The 22,758-nt window shown below is 44.0% G+C and overlaps 1 protein-coding gene and 1 long non-coding RNA gene across 5 annotated transcripts in view; one reads left to right on the forward strand and one right to left on the reverse strand.

Annotated features, from left to right (window-relative positions):
• Positions 1-7,069, reverse strand: part of LOC102900941 — a 16,495-nt gene extending 9,426 nt beyond the window's left edge. The window contains exons 1-3 of one of the 2 annotated variants that reach the window (XR_006587312.1): positions 5,838-7,069; positions 4,108-4,238; positions 1,589-1,859 (exon numbers count right to left, since the gene is read on the reverse strand). This is a non-coding gene — a long non-coding RNA (uncharacterized LOC102900941). Of the gene's footprint in view, positions 1-1,466; positions 1,860-4,107; positions 4,239-5,837 lie in introns of those variants that run through there. The other variant, XR_441451.4, reaches the window with a different exon arrangement.
• Positions 7,070-7,161: 92 nt separating this feature from the next.
• RBM20 (RNA binding motif protein 20) overlaps positions 7,162-22,758 on the forward strand; it is a 193,224-nt gene continuing 177,627 nt past the window's right edge. For all 3 annotated transcript variants that reach the window (XM_023240911.2, XM_023240912.2, XM_023240913.2), the window contains exon 1: positions 7,162-7,472. In XM_023240911.2, coding sequence (XP_023096679.2) covers positions 7,282-7,472 — 191 coding nt within the window. In that variant the 5' untranslated portion in view covers positions 7,162-7,281. The remainder of the gene's footprint in view (positions 7,473-22,758) is intronic.

The following is a 22,758-nucleotide window of genomic DNA, read 5'->3' on the forward strand; positions in this document are numbered from 1 at the left end:
ACCTATTCATCCTAGAGCTGAAAGTGTAAGTCCTTTTACCACTCTCCTAAGTGCTTTATATTTAATCCTCACAGTAATCTTACCGCGCGGGCATTATGATTCTCATTCTTCAGAGGGAAGCACTGAAGCTCAGAAAGGTGAAGTTACTTGCCTTAAGTCATGCAGCTAACAGATCCTGGGTCTGGGTTTCTAATCCAGCTATTCTGACTGGAGAGTCTATGCTGGGAGGGGCTCGGCAGGGTCTCCTGCAGGGGGTAGCCCTGGGATGACCAAAGGTGCCACATCAGGGAGTGGCACTCGTCCATCAGCTCCAGGCCAGCTGCAAGGGTGCCCGCTCAGTGAGGTCAGCACATCACAGGCTCTCACTGTTCCTGGCGTCACACTGGCATGCAAAGGCCTCTGGTATTGCCTTCCATAATGGTCACCTGATCCCCGAACTGGTGGGCAAACAGCCTGAGATGTTTATTCCCTGATGACCAACCGGTCTGACAGACAGACAGCCCCAGTGATAAGAGAAGACGGGAGGAGGTGATTGGGGGGAGGGGCTCGATAAAGGAATCCCCTGACTCTGAGAAGCGCTGTTTTGCTTGGCTGGGGCCCTAGTCACACTACCAGCCTCTGAATGACAGTGACATTCCCCAGGGATTAAGCTTGCAGTGTAGAAGCTGGGTCTCCACAGGGGGTGCGGAGCCCCATGGAACTTAAATCACGCAATTAGCCACCAGCTAACATTTCTCCCACATTCATTTCATAGCACCATCGTCTCCCATCCCCCCCCAAATTCAGTTGCTACTTCTTTTATAACACCCCTTCTTATATCCTGCTGCCTTCTCTTGGAAATAGCAAAGGAGATAAAGCCATTTTCTGGATCCTTCAAAACACAGCTCAAAATTCTTTTCCAGGAAGCCACGCCCACATAACCCTGCCCTGGCCTGCTTTGAGCCCCCCGGGACTCTGAATTCAAACCACAGTTACTGGTTTGTCGCCAGGTACTGAACAAGTGGTAGGACAGAGCTCAAGCCACCTGGGTTTGGGGCAGTGATGCGTTCAGGGAAGACAAAGGTGCTGATGTCACTCTTGGTTTGGGATGACTGCTTTTCTGTTTAGGAATAATCGATACACCTCATGGTCCAGAACCTGGATTTTCTGACGCCAAGCCACCTGCTATACTGATTATAACACAACACCTGTGTAGCTCATTAGCGGACAAGGGGGCCTAGATGACAAATCCACCATCAGAGAGATGGAGGCTGAGCCCTTCCTCACAGCCAATGAGGGACCTTCTCTGTGAGTTGTTAGGCAGAAAAGAACCTCATGGGTCATGTCCTCACTTTTCCTCAGCTAAAGTTCCCTGACTGTCTCCTTCAAATTCAAATGTGCATCCAGTTCCATGAGTAACCATATTATTTTTAAACAGCATCCTTCAGCCACTGCCTCTCCTGGGTTTTCAGAGAGGTAATCCTTAGTGAAGCCAGCACAGGATTTTATTTTATGATTGTTTGGAAACATATCCAGGGATTCCAAGGAGTTCAAGTAAAAGATCATGCTATAGCTCTGAGAAAAGGGTCAGCATATGGAGAAAGCTCACCTCAGGGGGATGGAAAAGAGAATCCAGGTCATGTGGAGAGATGGGAGATGAAAGAGAGAGAGATTGGAGACAGATATCAGAGATATCCAGCCAGGATTTAGCAGAGAAACTTCTGGTCTCAAAAGCCCATAATACCAAGATGCACCATGCCACCATACAGAGTAGTTAAAAGTCCGATCCTAGGGGTGATGAAGACTGGGGTTCAATCTACAGCACCACCACTTAATAGCTGGTCAGGTGGCTGAACTTCTTTGAGCCTCAGTTTTTTAATCTGTAAAATGGGCACAAAAACAACCACCTGGTGATTGTAAGGAATTAAATGAGAAATAGTATGTACTTAAGACAGTTTGGCATAGAGTAATATTCAAAAAAAGCAGTAACTGTTATCATTAAGCCCCAGATAACAGTTACTATGTTGTGACTCACGTTGATAGGTTGATTAATGTTTATCCATCATTGTCAAACTAGTAAAATGTCTAACTGTAGCAACATGACTGCTGACAACTTAATAAGTTAATTATTCAACTATCTCTACTGGGTTGTTAGGATATCAAAAGGCTACTCTGGACAATACTTTGTCCAATGTGTTTCTTCATTCTTCCAGATGGATTTTTGCTTTAAAAATAAATATCCTATTAATGTGCTAAGTATTATTAAGAATTACTAGTTGAAGAAATAATTAAGTTTTGTAGTTAGCTAATTAAAAAAGCACATGTTCATAGTAAAAAATTTTCAAACAATACATATACTTCAATAAAATTGTATTTCAAATATTCAAACAATATAAAAAATCACAAAAGGATAAAGTTCTGGCCCCATCCCAATTTCTAGAGGTTATTACTATTTTTTTTTAATTTTAGAATGTTTATTCATTTTTGAGAGACAGAGCATGAGAGGGGGAGGAGCAGAGAGAGAGGGAGACACAGAATCTGAAGCAGGCTTCAGGCTCTGAGCTGTCAGCACAGAGGCCGATTTGGGGCTCAAACCTACAAACAATGAGATCATGACCTGAGCCAAAGTCGGATGCCTAACCGACTGAGCCACCCAGATGCCCCAAAAGGTTATTACTGTTAATAATAAATTTCTTGTAGAATTTTCTAGAAATGTTTTATGATCTTTGACTTTACATATATTGAATCATACTGTTGAGGAACTTATATTTTCTACTCAGTAACACATCTTGGAAATTTCTCCCTAGCAGTCTGTACAGATTTGCCCCGTGCTTTTTAAGGTCTATGTTGTATTCCCTTGTATGTAGGGACCACTCTTGATGTACCCAATCCCTCACTGCTTGGCACTATGGTTGTTTCTAGCTTTGGTATTATGAACAATGCCACGATGAACTCCCTTGTACATGGGGCTTTGGTTGTCGCTACATGTAAACGCACAGTATAAATTCCTGGAAAAGTAACTACTAAGTCAGTTTGCTTTGTGCAGTTTTAATAGACACTGTCAACTCACTTCCAAAGAGGTTGTAGCAACTGACATTTTCACCCACTAGTGTGTGAGAATGTCTGTGTTCTGCATTCACCAGCATTGGGTGAAAATTATCAAACATTACAATCTAGTAAATCTATTAAAAATAACAGTAATAATATACATATGTGGAATAGCAGTACCTATTAAGGGATCTCATCTGCAGAGATGAATGTTTACAATCATCGCTGAGAATGGGCTGGTTCCCCTTTGGGAAGTTGCAGGGAGCTAGACCAGGGTCTGAAGCTTAGCTCCACTGGTTATCATCCTAGTGACCTTGGACACAGGTTCATCAAGCTTCTCTGTCTACAAAATGGTGATACTAAATGAAATAAAACATGAAAAAGCTCCTAGAACTAGCGTCTGGAACCCATCAAATATTTATTAATATTAGGAAGCACGGCAGAGTCTGTGGCAAGTTTGAGAACGACCCTAGTAAGTAACAGAGACCTGGGTTCTAGTTCCCCTGCCGCCTTCCCACTACTTTGCCCAGTTGCTTAATTTCTCCGAATTTTCTTGCTTGTAAGATGTCAATTTGGATCCCTCCTATTATTTTACTGATTTGGATAAATATGAGGGGCAGAGTTGAGCCACAGTGCAGGTGACATTTTACATTCATTGGAAGACACAGGCAACATCACAGCAAAAGAAGACAGGTGGAATCTCATCTCCATGTCTGTCACTGAGGCAGTGGAGAGATGGACCAGGTCACCTAACTGCGGTCCTGTTTTGGCCTCTTAAAAGCCAGGTGACCTGGCGCAAGTTCTTGCAGCCATCTAAGCCTCAGTTTTCTCAATTCTAAAACACAGATGACAGTAGCTAGCTCATGGGCCATTGTGAGTATGAAGTAAAAATCTATGAAAGCACTCAGCAGCTGACTCCTGTTAAATGTTCAGTATATTCATAGACAGCAGAAGTCTCACTGTCTGATCCTAGTTTACTGGTAGATCAGGACAGACAGGATGCTTCCGGGAGTGGAACAAAGAGAAACGTTAGCAGCCCTCACCTCCCAGTCATGCTCCCCATTTGTCAAGGTGACTCACCCAGCCTTTTTTCTCACTTTGGTAACGGTGAAGCGCTCCCTGGCGGGGTGGGGCTGGGGAGGGCACAAAAGCAAGAGTGCTACAGTTTCTTAAATGGCTGCAACCCCAGCTGGGGATCTCTGTCATTCTTCCTGGAAAGAAGTGGGAAAACACAAGTTAAAAAACATTCTTCACTGGTATTGCTTAGTCTGCTTGTTTGCTATTATCCTGTACAACATTTTGCGGGGATTTGAGGCAGAACACGAACAAGCTTGGGTTTCTGCTGCAGTGTTTCCCTCTCAATTTGTATCTGCTTCCATCTAAATTTCATGGGGCGCCTGGGTGGCGCAGTCGGTTAAGCGTCCGACTTCAGCCAAGTCACGATCTCGCGTTCCGTGAGTTCGAGCCCCGCGTCGGGCTCTGTGCTGACAGCTCAGAGCCTGGAGCCTGTTTCGGATTCTGTGTCTCCCTCTCTCTCTGCCCCTGCCCCGTTCATGCTCTGTCTCTCTCTCTGTCCCAAAAATAAATAAAAACGTTGAAAAAAAATTAAAAAAAATAAATTTCAGTTATTACATAAACATAAGTTGCAAATATTAAGCTATAAATGGGATTTCTGAAAAGCAACCTGTGAGTTATTAATAATTTTTCTATTTTGAAAATTTCAAACTTACAGGAAAAAATGCAAAGAAAGCCCAATGAATACTTAGATTTTACCCACTGTTATTATTTCGTCGCATATGCTAATGCATTAGTTTTGAGGTGTAGAGAACTGCATTCATATAATACGGTCTCTCTTTCTCTCTTTTCTGCCAGTAGAAGTTTTATAGGGATGGAGGTAGGTGTATCAATACTGTGACTCCTAGACACTCAGCTTCCTGAAGTTTGAGATCTGTTGTTCTATTTGGCTATAAGGTTGGGATATAAGGAATCATGTTTGTAATAACTGCTGGATTGATACCTCCTGCACCAAATTTGCACGATACATGATCCCTAAGCCTAACAGGACTGTGTAAGCCAGGTCTTTCATTCCCAATCCACATATTTGGTAACTGACACTCAGATGTTGAATCACTCCATTGGTAAACACAGGTTTGTCTTTTTGACTATAAAGCCCTTTTCACAAAGGTTTTTGGGGATTCTCAGACGGAAATTTTAATGCAAGCATATGGGAAGTTTTAACTTTAGTTTCTGGAAGAGTTGCAATGTTAATTTCAGGTAATTCCTCAACCAGGGCTCCCCTGGGTGGGGGAGGGGGGAGGCAGTGGAAAGTGGAGGAGTTTTATGGAAACCATAGTCAAGAACTCTATTGATAGAAACCAGAGATGATGAGCTAACCACTCAGCCTCAGAAGACTCATTTTGGGATGGCCACTTACTAGTTATGTATGGTTGGACAAATCGCCCTGACGCCCTTTCATTTGTGAAATGGGGGCAACAACCAATACCTGGGTTTTTAGTGAGACTCATTTTCTGAGTTGTGACGATCTTTATTAACACAAGGAATTGACATATTTTATTTGTAGGAAGAAGGACGGAGGGAGAGGGAGGGAAGGAGGGAGGGAGGGAGGGAGGAAGGAAGGAAGGAAGGAAGGAAGGAAGGAAGGAAGGAAGGAAGGGAGTGGATGGTCCATTTTTATCTGTAGGAGAGAGGGAGGGGTAAAGATCTAGGTTGGATGACAAAAATCAAGGGAGGCTTAGTTTCCTGAGCCTGCAGGGTGTGGGGGTGGGGGTGGGGAACTGACAGAAACTCACAGTCTGGGGAGAGAAGAAACCATTTTTCAGGGAATTCCGTTAGTTGCCACGTTCCAGAGAACGCATCCCCAGAATGTTCCTTCACGTGGCTGTGGGAGGAGGACGCGTGGGCTTTGAGACCCCCAGCAAACTTCTTTCCAGGCCACGGGACACTCTGGCCTTCGCTCTGGCTTCCAAGGCACCCAAGGGATGCTTTTTCTTTGCTTCCTCCGGGCGGCCGATGTCAGGATTTGGAAAGCTAGTGCGCCCAACGCACGATAAGGATCTTCTGGATAACCACTCTCCACGAGCTCTGCCCAGCTCCTAGATGTTTCTGTGGCACCGGGTGCCTCCCCAGACCTCCAACTCGCGGGCCAGGACATTAAGCTGCACCTTGAGCGTGGCTCCTCAGCGCAGATGCCCGCGGCCTCAGCTGTGAGCTGGCGTGTGCAGGTGAACTGGCGCACACGGGCGCCGGGACAGCGAACGGAACTACACAGGCAGTGATGGTGGCGGCGCGATGTCAGCGAACTCTCTCCTTTTCATCCTTTACATTTCTACTGAGATCTCGCCCATACATAACAAGAATACAACATATACATGGTTTTGTCTTTGCGCTCCCGGGATCGTAGCGGGAAAAATGAAGAGAAACCACGGCGGTCCCACTGGCTGCTTCCGGAGTCCCCTGAAATCAGCAGCCGGAACTGCCAGTGTGGAGAGCCCTCGGGCCTGGTCATGTAAGACCGGAGGTTAGACGTCCCACCGAAGTGGGGGAGGTTCCGGACTTTTCCCCCGCCGGGTCGGGCCCTTCGGACGAGAGTGGCGCTGGCCGGGCTCCAGACGCCGGAAGGTGCCAAGCCCCACTCACTTCGCCCTGGCGATGCGCGCGGACGCCCCGGGGCGCGCTCCGTCCGGCCCGCTTGGCAGGAGCGCGCGAGGTCGCGCGCGCGGTCCCCGGGGACAACCCCGAGGCGGCAGAGCTCCAGGCAGAGGCGCGAGCGCGGCGGCCGGCGGCCGGCGGCGGGCTGGAGTGCGTCTCGCCGTCTCACGCGGTTGCGCTGCGGAGAGCCGGGCCAGGGACCGTGAGGGCGCAAGGTGGCGGTTGGCGCGCGCCGCGCTCCCTCTCCCCTGGCCGCGCTCAGGGTCCAAGGGCAGAGCTCCGCGGCTCACACCGGCGCTGAGCAGCCCCCCGGGGGCCGAGCGGCTCCCGCCGGCCGGGGAGACGCCCCCTGGTCCCCGCCCCCGCGTGGCCCGGCTGGGCTAGCGGGAGCGGCGGGAGGAGGAGGAGGCGGAGGAGGCGGCGCCGCCGGGACTGCCTCCTCCCCGCCCCTCGCGTCTCCTCCCCGCGCCACCGGGAAGGACAAGGGGACTGGGCACGGGGACCCCGGCCAGTGAGCGCCCGTGCCCCGGGGCCGCCCTTTGCGCGCGCTCTCTCGCCTCGAGCCCGGGGCCGGCCTCGCCTCACATGGTGCTGGCCGCAGCCATGAGCCAGGACGCGGATCCCAGCGGCCCGGAGCAACCCGACAGAGATGCCCGCAGCGTGCCGGGTGCACCGGCGCCCCCCGCGGCCCCCGCGCCCCCAGGCCCGCGAGGGATGCCGCCGCCGCCGCCGCCGCCGCCGCCGCCCCCAGCCGGCCTACCGCAGATCATCCAAAAGTAAGAGGAGGGAAAGGGGAGCGGGGACTCGGGGTGCGCTGTGGCTACATCTCTCCCGTCGCGGCTGAACTCTGCGCGGCCGCCTTGCGTGTGAAGTTTTCGCGTCCTGTCTCTGCGCAGGGCCGGTGTCATTCTGGCTGTGCGTGAGGTTGGGGATAGGAGAGCCGAGTTATTTGGGGGAAATAGGTTTGTTTTTCCTTATCCCCTTTATCTTCAGGAAGGTTACTGGATATTTTGAACGAGAATAGCTCACGTTCGGGGGAAATGGCCCAGAGACTCTGTTTCATCCCTCTGGTCCCAAGAGGCCGCTGGAATGTGCGGGGAGCCGTGCGTGAGTGTGTGTGCGCCGGTGAGGGTGTGTAAGGAAAATGCCGCCACCAAGCAGCCGCCCTTCATGGTGTCCCTGGCGCAGTCCGCGGGTGGCACTGGGTGGAAAGGATGGTGTGGGTTTGTAAACAACACGTTTGCTTTGCCCTGAAAAGAAGCGTTCACGCTTTTCAAGAAGGCCCTCGCCAAGAGCTCTTAGCCACGCCACGGCCACCGTTTTGCATGAATGTTACCATCTTGCGAATCTTAGGAGCCGGCCCTCCCGACCCGGGAGTAGGCTGGGGTGGCCCCCGAGCTCAGAGAAGGTCTTTTTCCGCCCAGTTTTTGGGGGCGTAACAGTAAAACGCGGATCTTTTATTAGTTCTTTCGAGATCTTTTTGATAGTTTAAGGCCTAGAATATTGGTTTGTTTGAAGGATCTTTATTCTCCTGAAGGCTTCCCTCAGCTTGTCCTGAAGTCAAAACCAGTTTCAAGAGTGTAGAGGAGTCTCAATGATGAGCGGGTGGGTGAAACTGACGATTCGGGAGAAAGGCTCCCAGTACGGCAAAGTGCACCGTGGGGAACAGAGCGGGGTGTTTGCAGGGCTGCTGTATTGATGCTTTGAGTTACACAAACGTATGAAAATGCAGTAAGAGAAATAGCCAGCGATGGGGCGTAAATGGAAGTAAATGGCGTTTTAAACGTTGTTCGAAAGATTGACTTTAGAAAGAATAGTGAAAATTCAAGTTTGACATCAAAAAACACTGGTATCATATTTCAGAACAAAATGGTTCCCCTTTTCTGACTGGTGGAATACTAAAGTTCCATTCGTGACAACTTTTTGCTTTCATTCGATTTTACCTGACTTTCAACGACTAACAAGATGCTAACAATTTGAACATGAAAATGATTTACACTATGTTTGCTCCTATTCTGCAAAATTATTTCAGCTAAGATTTAACTAAATATGATGGACAGTTTAAGTACGCCATTATTTAAAATTTATCTTTAGTTCTTAATATAAATATAAACCAACAGAGAAAAAGATGTTTAAAACTAAAGCTTCTTTACTAAAAACAAACAAACAAACAAACTAATTGGCCAGTTATTAATTGGAAAACATCTGATGTGCTTCTTACCAGAAATGTCTTGTGGCTTGAGATTAGGCTACACATTAAATTTATTGAGTTTGCTGTGGTATTGTAAATTGGTAAATGCGTTTTCCTATCATTTAAATAGGAAAAAGCGAGGAATTTTATGTTCACAGAAATATCTTTGTAGATCGGTGCCTCATTTACCCTGTTCTCCCCATTTTGAAAGTTCTGTCTCTGAAATATGTTTCTTTAGGAGATAAGAACTTTTCAAAGGTGACCCCTTCTGCTAACAGTCCAGGATGGGAACTTCAAGAAGAGCCTAATGGCCCTGCCTTGTTTTGCATTGGTGACAGATCAGTGTTCAGGGGGCCACGTTCAAGGTGGTGATTATGCCCCTGGGAATGGGTGTTTGTGCGCTTATGTTTCCAAAACTTTCTCAATAAGGATGATCTGAGGTTTGCTCCCCTCAGAACCCACTGAAATTGCGCTGGAACCAGGCATAACATGGCAAATGCTTTACGGGTCCATCTTTAATGCGCTGAAACTTGAGCAGGTTATTTTGGAACTACGTTTGCATAATTTAATCTGAGCATCCATTTTTATGTAGTTATGAGGTGCCGGTTGCCTCAGCCATCTTTGAGAAAACGCAGTGGGGAGATTGCCCTCGGCCGCAGAATCGATTGCCCATATCTTGACTGAAAATTTTGTGAGCTAGAACTCACAGGATAAGATTCTTCTCTGGTGGATGGCCTATTAAATACATCTTATTTGAGAACCTTTGTTTATTCTAGGTATTTTAGAGGGGTCATTATGTAATTCGAAAGAGGAGAAGGTTTGAACTCTTTCATAATGATGCAGATGATCAATGTTATTCATGTGCATAGCGTGTGAGGATTACAAGAATTTTTTTCACTTCTTAATGTCTGTGTGTAGTGATTTTCATTTATATCAGCTCGCATTTTGGATAAAGTCAAGGACTTTGATGAAATAATAGCCATGATCATAATAAAAGCCTGTTCCTCTTCATGTGTGTCATATTTGGTCTTAAGAGAACTGCTTTATTCTGTAAGTAGCTAAACGCATGAGGTGTGATGTTGAATAATGGGACTGATTTTGATACTTGTTTTATGATAGCCGGTCTCGGTACTCAGGAAGATTGCAACGAAATTCATTTCTGTAGAGTGCTTTTGTTCCAGTCAGGTGTATTTAGTTTTCTTATTACTGCATTCTTAGCTTCGGTCAAGAATCGCCCCCGATCTTTCTGCTCAGATTGACCCCTGACTCCTGGCCCATATTAGCATCACCTGTAAAGATCATCAGCCATGTTTAGACATACAACTAGTATCTTGTAAGATCTTTGTTTTAAACTTGCCTTCTCTAATCTGGCCAATGTGGAGATATTGTTGTGTAAAATGTAAAGAAGCATTAGGTAAACCTTTTGGGCAATAAAAAATATAAATTACAACTTAAGATTTGGAATGAGTTCAGAAAGTCAGAATAATTTGATGACCTAAAATATGTGTATTCTCCATATTAGGAGAAGACAACATTGCTGTGCGCTGGTGAGTGTTTTACAAGGACTTATCTCCTTAAGCATTCACAGCATTTTATTTCCAAAAGTATTTTATGTTTTAATTTTGTGCTTTCAAATCAAACCTAATTCTTGATTTACAACTAGTTATTTACTAACCGGGATGAACAACAGAAGCTAAAGTTCAGGTTGTCAGTTTTAAAACTTTCTTCCCAATGGAAACAGAGCCAGTAAATTCTGTGTGAAATATTGAAGTCCGTTGTCAGATGCAACTATACAGTGTCACTAATCATGGCGAAAATTAACCAAAGAAGCACACCCTCTTCTGTGAGGCGAACACGTACGTGATTTTCCTAAATAATCTGACTGGCGGCAAAATATTACTTACTGTTTAATGCATTTAGTTTGTACATCTGAGTATAGATGAGTTATTTTATTTCCTTTCCAGATTATTTTGATAAGCAGTGACTAAAAGTCAATTATAAAAATAGAAAAGGTTTCGATTTAGCATTTGATAGCTAGTGTTCCCTATATGTATAAATCCAGCTTTGATTTCTAAAGTTTGTGTCGTCTTCTGCATAGCATTAGGACACTGGCCGACTGGTTTCAGAGGAAAGGCTCCCCAGATTCAGTACAGAAAATGTTATAAGTAGTTATTCTGTTTGTAGGTCAATTTACAGACATTCTGCATTTGGAGGGATCTCCAGGTTACTCTTAGGGAGCAGTGTGCAGGAAAGTAGTGTGTGATGTCCAGTCACTTTGATGGGCATGTTGACAGTTCCATCCAGGATCGGGGAGGAAATAAGAATTTGCCAAAAACGGACATTACCTCACACTCACACTTGGTCCTTTTCTGGAAGGAGGATGGAATTTCTAACATCTGCGCCAGTTTCTAACATCAGTTTGAGTCCATTTTTAGGGAAAACAAGGATACACTTGTACAAAGAATTTTGAAAATTTTGAACACAGTCTTACGCTGCACGTCGTTCAGCAGAAAATATCTGAGAGGATTAAGTGTTTACCCAAAACAGGGAAGGAGAGGGGGTGGGCTCTTAGCATTCTGAAAAGTTTCTTCGCGTCTCTAGAAAGGTTTTTTTTTTTCCCTAAATTTTTTTTGTCTTTAGGGTTTATTGTGATCTGTAGTTTTAGATAGTAAGTGTAGCCATCCAGTTATGAGTTGTTGTTTTTTTCAAATTGCCAAAGAGATCAGTATTATGAAATGTAGTACATTATTCCCATTAGTCATGGTAAGTGACTATGCATATGGTGTACATAGAGCTGTTCTAATGTCAGTGCTGTAAGGGGGGGCGGGAGAAAAAAATGATCCCCCATTTTATTCTTCTATCCACTTGTTCTCTTGCTACCTTCTTAGTAGTTGATCAAATTAATAATTTAAAAAACCCAAATCTGTTGGTTGGAATGTGTTAAGATCTGACCGGTTAAGATCTCTTTGCCTGTCCTTATAGTCACCGGGGGGAAAAAACCCCACCAGGACTGACTCACAGTGAAATGATCCCCCATTTTCCAGTTTCTCTGTCTTTCTCTGATTTATTTGTCTTGTGGCTGCAGGTTCCTTGACTCCAGTTAAACTAATATTTCTTCCCTGCCCCTAACAGCTAATCCTTAAGTAAACAAACAGATACGGGGCTCAATTCACAGTACTGATAAACAAGAATCTAAAAAATGCTAGGAACTGGGGTCTAACCAAGGGATAGGAGTAAAATGGACTGAAGCGAGAATGGAAGAAGGTTGAGATAGTGGAGTTAAAACTCCAGAGAGAAATTGGGACGCAGGGCACCCCCCTCCCTTCCTCCACCGTGGTCCCCCTGCCAGACAAAAGCTTGAAAGGGTCTCCTATGTCAGAAAATCCCACTTAATCTGATTTTTATTTTCTGCCACAGTAATTATCTTGTTTAGGATGGTCTGACTGATATGATCTTGTATATTTGAACAGGGAAAGTTGCTGTGGGTCCACAGCTGGTGCGAGTGACTGGTAGCTGTGTTTAGAATAGTGCACTGAAAAGTTTTGCAGGAAGTAAAGTGATCCGTAGTCCAGAATCAGGGCGAAGATGGTAATTAGTGGTTTGTAGAAAGGAGCACATGGCAGTTCCCTTTCTGGTTAATGGACCTGGCCGAATCTTGCTGATATGTGTGATACACTGGAAGCCTAATATTGCTTGTTCCCACCAGTGAGAAGACTGGGAAATCCTGACTTTAATTAAAAAGGCACATTTTTGAATTAGGAATGTGAATTTGGTTCCCAACACCACCAACAGGGTGTTGGTGGTAGGCTGATAATTTGCCTGGCTCAGTGGCTGTTCACTTTAAATTGCACCCAACTAAGGTTTCAGTCTTCCAACATTTATAGACAGCAAGTTTCATTAGGTACAAGTCCTCACTGGCAGCTGTTTGAGGAGGAGGTGGAAGGGAAGTCATCCCCCCACCCCCAGTATTTTGTTTATGTATTTGCATATGACACATATATCCACCTAACAGGATAAAGTCTTTGCAGTAGCAGAAGTTATGGTGAAATTAAATGATCTTCCTCTTTCCTACAGTTCCTGCTGGATTTTATAAATAAGTCCCCTGATGGTTTACAAGGCAACTTTTCCAACTCGACGACAGCACATCTGTCAGGGAGATGGTACATATTGATGTGAATGTACTTTATGAGCAAAAGGCGCGGTTAAACAGCTTGCATGAGGATGTGCTAATAACTTGCAGTTTAGTTTGGTGAATAAATCTTTCCATGTGTTCAGAGACAAAAGGCTGGGGGTCATGCATGTGTTCAGGGGTGGTTGTCATCCCATGAAGATAGTTTTCACGCCACTTTTCCCTTCTTTAATGTGGGTATTTGCTTTAAGGATGCACCAGGGCCATTTGCTGCTGCCCTTTCTATGCACCTGCTTTCTCTCGATCACAGTAATGACCCATCAGTTTTCAGTGGCCACTTCCCGCTCTGGCCCAAGCCTGGAAACCGCCACTCACGGCTGTCTGGACATCTTAAATACGTCTCAGATTTTGCAACTTGTCTATAGATTGTCTCCCAAATATGTTTTTGGCTCTTATTACACCCACCTTTAAACCTGACCTCTTGCATCATGATGCTAAAGGAGTAGACAAGGTCATCTATACAGTATTTTAAATATGTTTTAATTTCATTAAGTTACTTCTTGTAGATTACTTTGAATTCATTGATGACTAAAATGATCTAGGATCTTCCTGGTGTTGGAGAATGTAAAATGCACATCTTTGATCTAAATTAATTATTGGGTTTCTGACCAAGAGGGTCCAAGAGGAAAAGAAAACCCTGGACTGGGAACGAGTGACCTGGACAAGCCAATTAACCTTCTTAATCCAGCCTCTCCGGAGGCTGGAAAAAAATTTTTCCTTTCAAGAAAAAGTTATGTGAATCTCCAGGAATATGGTTGAGTAATCATCAGTATAGAATGCCTCCCCTCTCCTATACATCTGATACAGAATATATCCCATATCAGTTACGTTTTAGCCATGGGCATAGGTACATGTTTGTGAGATTGCTCACACATGGAAACAGCAATAATTACAAAAAGAAATCAAATGTTTCCTCCAACATTTGCAAAGCGTATTTAGATCGGTGTTATAATTTTAAGTCAGAAAAGTAGATAGAAATGTCAGTGACAAGGCATACGTTTTATACTGTTTTCTGATCACCAGAAATTTTTAAAAATAAAAATTATTTTGGAATGTTAATTACTTGGGACTGTTGAAGTGAATACTTGAGTGTTCAAAAAGAGTGCTGTTTTCAATGCAGGAGGCAATACTTTTCATTTGTCTAAGTTGGATTGTATTCAACCCAGGCAGGTGGGAGTGTGTTTGGTGACCGTGTTGTTTTCAGAGGCACAAAACGTCAACAGGACCTGCGCCCGCGTCTCTCGCAGCGGGGCTGGGCTGGGCTGGACGTGGAGTCCGGAACCGTGCAGCGCAGTCAGTCGGCCCCGTGGGCCCCAGGGAGCCGCCCAGACCTCAGCCTGAAAAACACTTCGCGAAGAGATCCTGAGTGTTCAAAAGCAGAGCCTCAGGCTTCCGGGTGGCCTCCATGAAGACACGAAATGTTTCCAGAGCCTCCCAAGGACTGGGTCTCCTTGGGGCCCTGCGACCTCAGGACTAGCAGCGTCATCCGTAGACTCCAGTTACGGAGAGGATTTGTTTGACACTTGAAAAGATACTTTTTAACCTTCTGCATAAAAGGGGAATGAGTTGTGTGGTTAAATCTTGCTTTATATATAGACTTTACATTATATGCATAATGAGGATGAGCACGGGAGAGTTACTACAGCATTGTCTAGAAGAACAAAAAATTAGAAACCTGCTAAATGTTTCCCAGTTGAGAAAATAAACCACTGCTTGCTCCTCATGTACCATTCGGCAATTACAATAATAATGTTCTCTTATGTTTATTACTATGGAATATAAAATCACATGGAATGTAATAGGGAATATAGTATTGTTAACTACAACAAAAAGTACAAACAGCATGTTACAAGGGATGTCACGTTTTAAAAAAAGGTATGTGAGTGTGTGTGCAGGTGCCTGAAAGTCTGGAGAAACATTAAACAAATACGAAGATGCTAACAATAGTTCTAACTCTAGGTGATTCAGTATTAGTGTGTGTGTGTTTTTTTTTTTTTAACACTTTCTACTTTTTTTTTCAGTGAGTATGTATCAATTTTATAATCAGAAAAAAAAAACTCTGTTTTCTTTTTTTTTTAATGTTTTTGTTTATTTTTGAGACAGAGAGAGACAGAGCATGAGCAGGGGAGGGGCAGAGAGAGAGGGAGACGCAGAATCTGATGCGGACTCCCGGCTCTGAGCTGTCAGCAGAGAGTCCGATATGGGGCTCGAACTCACAGACTGTGAGATCATGACCTGAGCCGAAGTCGGATGCCCAACTGACTGAGCCGCCCAGGCGCCCCAAAACTTTCTGTTTTTTAAAAACAAAACTAGAGGGCACCTGGGTGGCACAGTCGGTTAAGCGTCCGACTTCAGCCAGGTCACGATCTCGTGGTCCGTGAGTTCGAGCCCCGTGTCAGGCTCTGGGCTGATGGCTCGGAGCCTGGAGCCTGTTTCCGATTCTGTGTATCCCTCTCTCTCTAACCCTCCCCCGTTCATGCTCTGTCTCTCTCTGTCCCAAAAATAAGTAAACGTTGAAAAAAAAAACAAAAAACAAAACTAGGAATAGACATTTCATATTGGTATTGCACTATCTTTAAAACTGAACTGCCCGTTTGTGTCTTAGACTTCAGACCTGGAAGGCCTCTGAGAGCTGCTTTAGCCCAGCCGTCCTGTTTTTCTAGGTAAGGCAAGTGAGCATCAGAGAAGGCAAGTGAATTATTCAAGGTCACGCTGCAAGGGCAGTGGTCGGGTTGGCGCAGGAACCCTCATCGCCCTGTGTATTGTATTTTCTGCTAGGCTACCCTGTTGTGTGCCTGGAGATGGAGAAGAGAGAAATGGAGAACATTCATAAAACAGCCATTTATCTACTGGCACTAGTCTGCTCAATCCCCCAAGGGGACTTGAAAAGCATCCTTAGGTATGTTACCTTCTCTCTGCTCCCTGTCCAACCCCCAACCCCCACCCCCGTGGGTTTTCTGCAAATGGCCGTAGACTGGCCTCTCCAGAGCATCTCATGCTCTATTTCATTCTGCCAGACAAGCCAGGCATCACATTTTGGGGTTTTTTGTCCTTGAAGTATGTAAGTTGCATAACTGTAGTTCTGTTACCATAACAAAGGAAATTAGTCTTAAATAATTTTCCCTAATGAACACTAGGTTTTTAGCTTTTCCCATTTTCAGAAAAATGTCTCCTATAGCTCTTTTTAAAATCCCCTGGCTGAGATTCACAAGTGCATTTGTTTATGATGTCTCTTTTATTTCTTTTATTTTATTATTATTATTTTTTAACGTTTATTTTTTTTATTTAATTTTTTTTTAATGTTTATTTATTTTTGAGACAGAGACAGAGCATGAACGGGGGAGGGTCAGAGAGAGAGGGAGACACAGAATCGGAAGCAGGCTCCAGGCTCTGAGCCATCAGCCCAGAGCCCAACACGGGGCTCGAACTCACGGACCGTGAGATCGTGACCTGAGCCGAAGTCGGACGCTCAAACGACTGAGCCACCCAGGCGCCCCTAACGTTTATTTTTGAGAGAGAGAGCGAGCGAGCACAATGGGGGAAGGGCAGAGAGAGAGGGAGACACAGAATCAGAAGCAGGCTCCAGGCTCTGAGCTGTCAGCACAGAGCCCAACACAGGGCTTGAACTCGAGAACCGTGAGATCACTACCTGAGCTGAAGTCGAAGTTGGATGCTTTACCTACTGAGCCACCCAGGCACCCCTGTGAGGTCTCTTTTAACTTAACAACTGTACCCACCTTTTTCTGTTCTTCATGACCGAAGATACCAGGCTATGTTGTCTTGTAGAATGAGCCATGATCTGGATATGTTATTATTTCCTCATGGCCATTCAGGTTAAGCATTTTGGCAAGGATCTGCAGTGGATGCTGTGTATTCCACTAAGTTTGGTCTGTTGGTTAACGTCATCACTGACAGATCTCTCCATCGTAACAGGACATTTTTTCTCTTTGTGATCTCACGGCTCGTGAGTTCGAGCCCCGTGTCGGGCTCTGTGTTGACAGCTCAGAGCCTGGAGCCTGCTTCCTATTCTGGGTCTCCCTCTCTCTCTCTGCCCTCTCCCGCTCATGCTGACTCTTTCTGTCTCTCAAAAATAAATGAATATTAAAAAAAAATTTTAAATATATTTTATTTTTTTAAGTAAGCTCTGTGTCCAACGTGGGGCTTGAACTCATGACCCCAAGATCAGGAGTCGCGTGCTCTCCTGACTGAACCAGCCAGGTGCTCCTGTGGTTTTATCTTTTAATTTCACCATGTTTTAAAAGCCCCTTCAATGAAATGTGGGACTGAAATGATAAATAAATTCACGTTAGAATGGATTAGTTCGGGTAAATGGTTTAAATCAGTAGGCCTTGCGAATATGTGTGTGTTGTACAGGCCCCTAGATACTATCGGGAGACTGGATTTTTCTCATCCTGACTTCACCGATGGGGCCATTCACTTCCCACTTAACCTCCACGGCAGGCATTTTGTCACGGGCTGCAGTATTTTTTAATGTTCTTACAGAGAGTATAAGTCCCCCTTCATGCTCATGGCATGAATCGATGCTAATGTAAGTTTTGCTAGCTCACACGACATTTTTAGGCATCCTCTTGAAGCTAAGTCAGCCCTTTACAGAAACCTTTTATTTTCCTTTTCAAAACCACTATATGAAGCTGACTTTAAAAGTGACTCATGACTTGCCCTGGAGCCTAAACTGGGTGAGTCCCGGAGCTGGTCTGTGCCTACCAGTTTGTTCATGCGTTTTAGATTTAAATTACATCGCTATTTTTGCCTCTTCCAGATTGGTGCTCTTATTTTCATGCACAAAATATGTATGGGTGGGGAACATGGTGTGGAGTGGCGAAAAGAATCCAGAGCAAGCCTGCTCTGTGTTCTAGATTCAGCTTTGCCACCACTCTCCCTGAGCCTCAGTGGTCTCATCTATAAAAGGGAACGATAATAAAGTGAGTAACAACTAACATTCATTGGATGCTTCCTGTGTGCCACCAACTACTCTAAGCACCTTGTGTATGCTACATGCATTTAATCATTAAATCCAACAATAATCCTGTGAGGTAAGTGCTGTTATTCTCCTCATTTTACAAATGAGGAAATCAGGGGCACCTGGGTGGCTCAGTTGGTTGAGCGTCCGACTTCAGCTCAGGTCATGATCTTGTGATTCATGAATTCGAGCCCCACATCGGGCTCTGTGCTGACAGCTCGGAGCCTGGAGCCTGCTTTGGATCCTGTGTCTCCCTCTCTCTCTCTCTCTGTCCCTCCCCCACTCCTGCTCTCTCTCTCTCTCTTAAAAATAAATAAACATTTAAAAAAATGAAGAAATCATGTCACAAACTTACAAGGACTCAGCAAAGCTAAAAAATAATAATATTTATGAAAAAACTAGTAATGTGAGGCTGGGATGAGAGAATGTTTTATAAATTAATGTGATCATATCATCTCTATGTAAATATCTTTGTCCTCAAAATAATTGATAAAAAACTCCTGGGGCGCCTGGGTGGCGCAGTCGGTTAAGCGTCCGACTTCAGCCAGGTCACGATCTCGCGGTCCGTGAGTTAGAGCCCCGCGTCAGGCTCTGGGCTGATGGCTCAGAGCCTGGAGCCTGTTTCCGATTCTGTGTCTCCCTCTCTCTGTGCCCCTCTCCCGTTCATGCTTTATCTCTCTCTGTCCCAAAAATAAATAAACGTTGAAAAAAAAATTAAAAAAAAAAACTCCTCACTTGGCAAGGAAAATATTATAGAAAAAATTGCTGAAATACATCTGAAAGTAGGTTGATTGAATTTGAGAATAACTAAACATTCCAGTTAAAAACATTATTTCCTGTTTCTTTTTTCCTTTCTTTCTTCTTCTAGCTTTGAGTGTGCCTTTTGGTTTAAAGTGAAATCCATATCCCAATTTAAATTCCATGAGCCAATCTGACTCTGGCATTTGATTTGCTGCCTTACTCTTCTTGTTACGCATGTTAGGCAAGACCTGAATTTGATGCTCACAGAGAGTATATAAACACTTATAATCCTCTCAGCATGTGCTAAAATCATAACAGATACGATCGTTTGATTTGCAAAGAGAGCGTCTGCCAAGTTTGACCACAGCATTTTTAAACCAATTCAGAAAACCAGGATTCCGCAATGATTAAAGTATCCTAGGCTCCTATTAATAGCAAGAATTCCTGACTTGAAACGTGGCAACACCAAGCTCCCTTAGTCTGCTCCAGACACACTTCATGAATGGTCTTAGCACACTTTGTTACAGGTGTCCTTTCGCTTTAAGACACTGTTGTATGTAAAAACCAGACTTTAATGGAGTCAGTAAATCAGGACAGGATTGTTTGCTTTTGACCTGTGAAAGGGTTTACAGTAAAGATCCTTTAAACAATGAGTTCCTCAGGGTGTTTCAAATAAAAATTTAGTAAGTCTATTTTGTAAGTGATGATTTTTAAAACCTTTTGGGTTGTTTTTCAGTTTTACAGAGGTATAATTGAAGTACGCTAAGCTGTACATGTTTAAAGCATCCATCACATAATCAAGGCAGTAAACATTTTTATTACCCCTGTGAGTTTCTTCATGCCTTAAAAAAAAATTTTTTTTTTACATTTATTTATTTTGGAGAGACAGAGCACAAGTGGGGGAGGGGCAGAGAGAGGGAGACACAGAATCTGAAGCAGGCTCCAGGCTTTGAGCTGTCAGGACAGAGCCTGACGTGGGGCTCGAACCCGCACATCGTGAGATCATGACCTGAGCTGAAGTCGGACACTTAACTGACTGAACCACCCAGGCGCCCCCGTGCCTTTTATAATTTATCTTCTGCTCTTTCTCTTAACCCTCTCCCCTCTCAGGCACCTACCCATCTGCTTTTCCATCGTGGTACCTGAGTTTTTGCTTTTTCTAGAATTTTATACAAATGGGATCATAGTTTTTGTTGTTGTTGTTGGCCTGGTTTCTTTCACTCAACATAATGATTTTTGGGGAAAATTTTTTTAAAATTGTGACACAATACACATAGCATTTACTGTTTTAGCTATTTTATTTTTAAAATTTATGTATATGTTTTTAGTTTATTTATTTATTTTGGTAGACAGCAAATGGGGTAGGGGTGGAGAGAGAGAATCCCAAGCAGACTCCGCACTGTCAGCGCAGAGCCCGATGTGGGGCTTGAACTCGCGAACTGTGAGATCATGACCTGAGCCAAAATGGAGAGTCAGATGCTTAACCGACTGAGCCACCCAGGCACCCTCATTTTTATTATTTATTTATTTATTTTTGAAAGTTTATTTATTTATTGAGAGAGGGAGGGAGGGAGAGACGAGGGAGGGGCAGAGACAGAGACAGAGGCAGAGACAGAGAATCCCAAGCAGGCCCCCACACTGCCGATGTAGAGCCTGACGCGGGGTTTGAACCCACGAACCTGTGAGATCATGACCTGAGCCGAAACCAAGAGCCTGCTGCCTAACTGACTGATCCACCCAGGCACCCCAATTTATTTATTTATTTTTAATTTTTTTAATTTTTTAAATTTAAAAATTTTTTTAATTTTTAAAATTTAAAAAAAATGTTTAATTTTCTAAAATTAATCTCTGTGCTCAGCGTGGGGCTAAGACTCACAACCCTGAGATCAAGAGGCATATGCTCTACCAACTGATCCAGCTGGGCACCCCCATTTTCGCTATTTTAAAGTGTAATTAACTAGTGTTTGGTACATTCACGAGGTTGTGCAACCATTACCACTGTCTAGCTCCAGACCATTTGCATCATCCCAAAAGGAAACCCTGTGTGCAGTGAGCAGTTATTCGCCATTCCTTCCTCCCCCAGGCCTGACAACCACTAATCTGTTTTCTGTCTCTATGGATTTGCCTTTTCTGGATGTTTTATATAAATGGAAACATGCTATATATGGCCTTTTGAATCAGGCTTTCTTTCACTTAACATAATGTTTTTTAAGGTTAACCCATGTTGTAGCCTGTGTTAGTACTTTATTCCTTTTTATTGTTGAATAATATTCCATTATATGGAGAGACAACTTTTTATCCATACATCGGTTGGTGGCTTCTGGTTTTTTCTACCTTTTGACTATTGTGAATAGTGCTGCTGTGAACATTTATGTACCAGTTTTTGCTTGGACATCGTTTTTTAATTCTTTTGGGTATATATCTGGGATTGGAATTGCTGAGTCATACGGTGATTCTGTGTTTAATTTGTTGAGGAACCTCCAAACTGTTTCCCTAAGTGGCTGCACCGTTTTATAGTCTCACCAGCAATGAATGAGTATTCTTATTTCTCCACAGCCTTGCCAACACTTGTTATTTTCCTTTTTTTTTTGTTTGTTTGTTTTTAAATTATGGCCATTCTAGTGGGTATAAAGTGGTATCTCATTGTGATTTGGGTTTGTATTTCCCTAATGAGTAATGATGTTGAGTATCTTCTCTTGTGCAACAAAACCATTTGTATATCTCCTTTAGAGAAATGTCTATTAAGTCCTTTGTCCATTTAAAAATTTCATTGTTTATCTTTTTTGTGTGAAATTGTGAGGGCCCTTCATAAATTCTGGTTACTAGACCTTTGTCAGATACGTGATTTGCAAATATTTTTTTCCATTCTGTGGGTTTGTTTTTCAGCATACGATTTTAAAGTTCATCCCCCCCCCCCTTTTTTTTTTTCACATACCAAAAGTTTGGAACTTTTTATTGGCAAGTGGTATTCCAGTTTATGGATATATCATAAATTGTTTATCCGTTCACCTGTTGATGTATATTTAGGTTGTTTCCAGGTTTTGGCTTTTACAAATAAAGCTGGTATGAATATCCCTTTACAAGTATTTATGTGGACACATCTTTTAGTTTTCTTGGGTAAATATTTGGTCAATGATAATTTAACCTATTAGGAGATGACAAGATAAAATCAAGTAAGATAAGATAAAGATGATAAGAATCACTTTTGGTTGAAAATACCTTTGAATTTTTATTACTGGGTCTTTGAACAGAGCGTGTTAAATATGACCCTTCAAGATGTTTATGTATTTATTTATTTAAATTTCTTTATTTATTTTGAGAGAGAGGGAGAGCATGAGCAAGGGAGGGGCAGAGAGAGAAAGGGAGAATCCCAAGCAGACTCAGTGCAGGGCCTGATACGGGGCTTGAACTCACAAACCTGAGCCACCCAGGTGCTCCAACCCTTCAAGGCATTTAAAGAACACACATGTTAGGGGCACCTGGGTGGCTTAGTCAGTTCAGTGTCCGACTTCAGCTCAGGTTATGATCTCACAGTCTGTGAGTTTGAGCCCTGCATCGGGCTCTCTGCTGTCAGTGTGGAGCCTGCTTTGGATTCTTGGATCCTCTGTCACCTCTTTCTGCCCCTCCCCCACGTGTACTCTCTCAAAAATAAGTAAATATTAGGGGCGCCTGGGTGGCTCAGTTAAGTGTCCGTCATCAGCGTAGGTCATGATCTCACGGTTCGTGGGTTTGGGTCCCGCGTCAGGCTCTGTGCTGACAGCTCGGAGCCTGGAGCCTGCTTCGGATTCTGTGTCTCCCTCCCTCTCTGTTCCTCCCCTGCTTGCTTGTACTCTGTCTCTCTGTCTCTCTCTCTCAAAAATAAATAAAGATTAAGAAAAATAAAAAGTAAACAAACAAACAAAAAAAGGACACACACTTTTTCATCTTAGTTTTCAGGGTCAGTCACTCATCAGCTTAGTT

The sequence above is a fragment of the Felis catus genome, chromosome D2 (genome assembly GCF_018350175.1).
Source record: "Felis catus isolate Fca126 chromosome D2, F.catus_Fca126_mat1.0, whole genome shotgun sequence".
NCBI lineage: Eukaryota > Metazoa > Chordata > Mammalia > Carnivora > Felidae > Felis > Felis catus.